This window comes from Coffea arabica, chromosome 11c (genome assembly GCF_036785885.1).
Source record: "Coffea arabica cultivar ET-39 chromosome 11c, Coffea Arabica ET-39 HiFi, whole genome shotgun sequence".
NCBI lineage: Eukaryota > Viridiplantae > Streptophyta > Magnoliopsida > Gentianales > Rubiaceae > Coffea > Coffea arabica.
The window spans coordinates 9331378-9336782 of NC_092330.1; the positions used below are offsets into that span (position 1 = coordinate 9331378).

Genomic DNA, 5405 nt, shown 5'->3' on the forward strand with positions numbered 1-5405 from the left:
TTGCTCTTTCCAAGACCCCAGCCGTCGTACCTCACTCTTAGCTCACCTTCCTTTGCTGGTTTTTCTTTCTTCCGTCACACACATTTCCTCTCGTTCCTTTTTCTTTTTCGCTGTTCCACTTTTTCCTCTCTTGCTCTCTTCTATCCTCTCCGTTGTTGCCCTCAGCCCCTTTGCTCTTAGTTTCTCTCCTTCTCAAACTCAGCCGCCTCTCTCAGCCGTCACGTCTCTCCTCACTCCAAACCCTCCTCTCTCTGGTTTCTATCTTTTTGCCGTCCAACCCCCTTCCTATTTGCTATTCCCCCCAGCTATTTAAATGAGACAAGGGTTCTTAAAACCCTCATCTCAATGGCCCTAAAAATTCAGATTTTATGGGATTATTAGAGCTGTTGGAAACCTCCTTCTGGATCCTTCTTGATCCTTGGATTAAACCAAGTGGCTTTGGGCATCAACATAATCAAATGCGTCGTGAAATGAAGTTGTGTTTCTGGTCTTGCGAGCTGCGCTTGAGCCTGCAATATGAAGGAATATGGCACGCGCGCGTGGGATCTTTTTTTTTTTTCAGTGATGATTTTCCTTTTTTCTTTTTTTTTAATTAAATAACAACGAACTTGAATCTAGCATATTTTTGTGAATGATTTTCTTTTTCCGATAAATTCTATGCTAAAATGACTTAAAACTAAAATAAAAGACTAAAAGTAAATAAAACTAACATAAAAAACAAAAAATAATAGTAAACAAAAATACACTAAAATTTTGGTGTCTACAGTTTGCCCCTCTTTGTCTGAGTTTCGAAGAAACTTGAGACAAAGACGTAGACACCAAATACTTACCTGTGTCATTCGGTTGCCACCATCGAACAACTGCCGTTTTTGAAATGAGGATTGACCTCTTTAACAAAATTTTTAAAATGGGGCTGACCCAGACATGGAATTTAAAACGGGACTAACCCGAACCAGAAATTTAAAATGGGATTGACCCAAACGAGAAATTTAAAATCGGGACTGACCCGAAACAGGAAATTTAAAATCGAGACTGACTCGAACAGAAAATTTAAAAATTGGGACTGACCCGAAACAAGAAATTTAAACGGGACTGACCCGAATAGAAAATTTAAAATCGGGACTGACCCGAGACAGGAAAATTTAAAATCGGGACTGACTCGAAACAGGAAATTTAAAATCGGGACTGACCCGAGACAGGGAATTTAAAATCGGGACTGACTCAGATAGGAAATTTAAAATCGGGACTGACCCGAAACAAGCAAATTTAAAATCGGGACTGACCCGAACAGAAAATTTAAAATCGGGAAATTCCAGTATACTTACCTGACAATAGCCCAAAATTTTTCAGTAGAGGTTGGGTTTTTGCCTCTGAGCCGATGGTTGATTATGCATTGCCATGTTGGCGTACCTTTTAAACAAATTTGCTTGCAATATTTTCGATCCGCCTTTGTTCACTGGAGAACTCTTTCCGACACCAATTCCAGTATGAGGTGTGATTGCTTTCATCTGTGCATGCAATTTTCTGCAAAAGAGAAAAAACAAAGAAATTGCCACCGTCATTTGATCCGTTTTCCTTTGAAAATCGTGTAAACATGAGTTTTTCTTTTCCTTCTCCTTCTTCGTCAGTTTTCGCTGCGGCATCCGATTGAATTGGGTTTCTCGCTTTAAAACTTTTTGATTTCTCAAACTGACCAGGTATGTGTTTTGCCATACCGTGAAGTCTGCGTAGCTGACTTTGTTGAATGTCAATCGTTTCCAAAAGATGATTGAATCCAAGCATGCTTTTGAAATAAACCACGGGGATTGTTATTCACCAAAATTCAATGATTTAAAAATAAAATAAGGTATGCAAGATAATTCACATGTCATGCAGGAATGAATATGCACAAGAATACAAACATGACCATCTGTGCTTAAAGCCTACAAAATACCATGAATGCAAGCAATTTGGAAAAAATGAGCTTCTTAAGAATGTATTTGCAAAAGAATATTTATTTTACAAAATGACACAGCTTTTGGCCAATAGATATCATATTCGAATCTCCGGATATCTTTGTTCTGTAATTCAACGTTGGCAGAAGTATTACAAAAATGAGGAGAAATCCAACTGAACCAAGTCACCAGCTGTTCCTCCTTGTGCTCGCTTATTGCAGACCCCTACCTTGGCGCCCTTTCGGGTTTTCACCAAGGTTGCCCCCACCCTTTTTCTTTTCTCTCTTTTTTTTCGTTTTGTTTTTTTTTCTTTTTTTTTTAGGTGCCCTTTCGGGTTTTCACCTAAGGAACAATGGAAAAACTCGACCATGATCGACTCAGGAGTGGGAGTTGAAGATTTCTGGCATCAGTAAAACGCGCTTCCCTTTTAGCTTAAGTGAAGGCATTACGGACATCACTTGCCAGTTGATTAGCGAAATCCCTAATAGAAATACAGCGAGTGACGAAAGCCAAGACTTTTGGGCTTTTGTAATGAAGTCAGGTGGGGTGTTTTCAAGAAAGTTGAGTCTTGAAAGCAAAAAAAATTTTTTTAATGAAAAGTGTGAAATAACTTGAGATTGCATTATTTTGAAATCATCTCCGATTTTGAACGATACTGAGGAAAATTTGCCCCAGTTTGATTGGGATTTTTCTCTCTTTGCATTTTCATTGCATTTTCCTCACTTTGCATTTTTTTTTTAAGAACTAAATTTGCCCCAGTGTGGGGTTCTTTCTTTTTCCTTTTTTCATCCTTCTTTCAAAATAAATTTGCCTCAGTGTGGGGTTTGCAATTCTCAGGAGCTGTCAAACGAAAATTATTGTTCTGATAGCTCAAAGGGGATGACTAGGGATGAAATGTTTTGATTGGAAAGGAAGATGGCCTGACTTTTGTTTCATCACTTGCGTGACTTCTAAAAGAAATTTGCATAATCAAATAAAAACTTCTTACACATGTCTGAGTTAATAGGTTGAAGGAATGTCTGTCCATCCATCTCAGCCAAAACGAGTGCTCCGCCAGGTAGCACCTTTTGAACAATGAATGGCCCTTGCCAATTTGGAGCAAATTTGCCTTTGGCCTCATCCTGCACTGGCAAAATTCGTTTAAGTACTTGGTCGCCTTCCTCAAATGTACGCCGATGGACTTTCTTGTTGTAGGCCTGGGCCATGCGTTTTTGGTAACATTGGCCATGACAAATGGCATTAAGTCGTTTTTCATCGATCAAGGACAGTTGTTCATAACGTTGCTTTAACCAATCAGTCTCTTCCAACTTGGTTTCCATTAGAATACGCAATGAAGGGATTTCGACCTCGACAGGTAGCACAGCTTCCATTCCATACATAAGCGAGTAGGGGGTTGCCCCAGTTGAAGTTCGAATAGAAGTCCGGTATGCCATTAGTGCATAAGGAAGCTTTTCATGCCAGTCACGATGCTTTTCAGTCATCTTGCGAATAATCTTCTTCAAATTCTTGTTTGCGGCCTCCACGGCTCCGTTCATCTGCGGTCTATAGATGGCAGTGTTGCGATGTCTGATTTTGAACTGTTCGCATAGCCCGTCCACCATGTCATTGTTGAGATTCTTGGTATTATCTGTAATCAATGTTTCTGGCACCCCAAATCGGCATATGATATGATCTCTTAAGAAATTTGCCACCATTTTCTTTGTCACATGCTTGAATGATTTCGCTTCGACCCATTTGGTGAAGTACTCAATTGCCACCAATATAAATCGATGTCCATTTGAAGCAGGAGGGTCAATTGTGCCGATCACGTCCATACCCCACATTGAGCAGGGCCATGGGGCAATCATGCTATGCAATTCAGTGGGAGGAACGCGTATAACATCGCCATGCACTTGACATTTAATACATCTCCGGACAAAATCCATGCAATCACGCTCCATGGTAAGCCAAAAGTACCCAGTTCTCATGATTTTCTTGGCTAACAAATGTCCATTCATGTGAGGACCACAAACACCGCTATGCACCTCTTTCATCATGTATTAAGCTTCATCTTCATCGATGCACCTTAAGAGGTTCAAATCTGAATTCCTTTTGTACAATATCTCTCCGTTTAAGAAAAACTTCGAGGCCATTCTACGCAGGAAACCCTTGTCATTTGCAGTAGCTTCTGAAGGGTAAGACCCGATTTTCATGAACTCCTTAATATCATTGTACCAAGGGCTATTGCCAGATGTTTTGTTTATGACCCAACAATGAGCAGGCTTGTCCTGGAGTTGGATCCGGATAGGCTTGATTCCTAGTTCGTCCGGATATTGTCTCATAGAAGATAAGGTGGCTAAAGCATCGGCAAATACATTTCGGGTTCGTGGGAGATGTCTGAATTCCAAACTTTGAAATTGTCTAGCCAAATTGAGCAAATTACAATGGTATGGCAAGATTTTGGAATCTTTGGTTATCCATTGCTTCAACGTTTGGTGCACAAGTAAATCTGAATCACTGAAGGCTATCAACTCTTTAACTTCCATTTCCAAAGCCATTTTAAGACCAAAGATACAGGCTTCATACTCAGCCATATTATTTGTGCAGGCAAATTGCAATTTAGCGGCCCCAGGGTAATGCTTCCCTTCTGGAGATACGAGAACTGCTCCTATTCAGGCTCCGAAAGAATTAGTGGCACCATCGAAAAACAACCTTCATTCAAGGCACGGCTCGCTCATATCTTCTGCGGCACCAACAAGTAAAACCTCCTCATCGGGGAAATAAGTATGGAGCGGTTGATAGTCATCATCGTTTGGATTTTCTGCCAAATGATCGGCTAGAGCTTGTCCCTTGACGGCCTTTTGCGAAGTGAAAACAATATCAAACTCTGAAAGAATCATCTGCCATTTGGCCAGATGCCCAGTTGGCATCGACTTCTCCAAGAGATATTTCAGAGGATCAGAGCGGGATATGAGATATGTGGTGTGACTTAACAGGTATTGTCTCAACTTTTGAGCTGCCTAGGCCAATGCACAGCAACTTTTCTCAATGAATGAATAATTAGCCTCATACTGGGTGAATTTCTTGCTGAGATAGTAGATGACTTGCTCTTTCCTTCTGGAATCATCGTGTTGCCCCAGAACGCAACCTACTGCTCCATCAAGCACGGATAAGTACATGATCAAAGGCGGGCTTGGTTTGGGTGGCACTAGGACTGGAGGGTGCAGCAAATAATCCTTAATTTTGTCAAAAGCTTGTTGGCACTCTTCGTTCCAATGCAATGGCACATTCTTTTTTAACAACTTGAATAGTGGCTCGCACGTAGCGGTTAATTGGGCAATGAATCTTGCAACGAATTAATCTTCCCCAAGAAACTTTTCACATCTTTCTGCGTTTTTGGCACTGGCATGTCTCGAATTGCCTTGATCTTTGTCGGGTCTATTTCTATGCCCCTTTTACTGACAATGAATCCCAACAATTTACCAGCTGGTG

General features: G+C 40.7%; 1 protein-coding gene across 1 annotated transcript; it reads right to left on the minus strand.

The window, feature by feature from the left end:
* Positions 1-3973: 3973 nt before the first annotated feature.
* LOC140016462 (uncharacterized) lies at positions 3974-4843 on the minus strand. The gene is made up of 2 exons (XM_072069985.1): positions 4666-4843; positions 3974-4581 (listed from the first exon to the last, which is right to left on the minus strand). Exons 1-2 carry the CDS (start codon positions 4841-4843, stop codon positions 3974-3976), a joined length of 786 nt encoding a protein of 261 aa, XP_071926086.1.
* Positions 4844-5405: the final 562 nt, after the last annotated feature.

What these genes read in the sequence shown, in the direction of transcription:
- LOC140016462 (XM_072069985.1), bottom strand. Translation starts at nt 4,843, where the DNA reads ATGCCAACTGGGCATCTGGCCAAATGGCAGATGATTCTTTCAGAGTTT. An exon ending in TGAGGAGGTTTTACTTGTTG is followed by an intron (nt 4,582 to 4,665) that starts GTGCCGCAGAAG and finishes GAGCCTGAATAG; the next exon opens with GAGCAGTTCTCGTATCTCCA.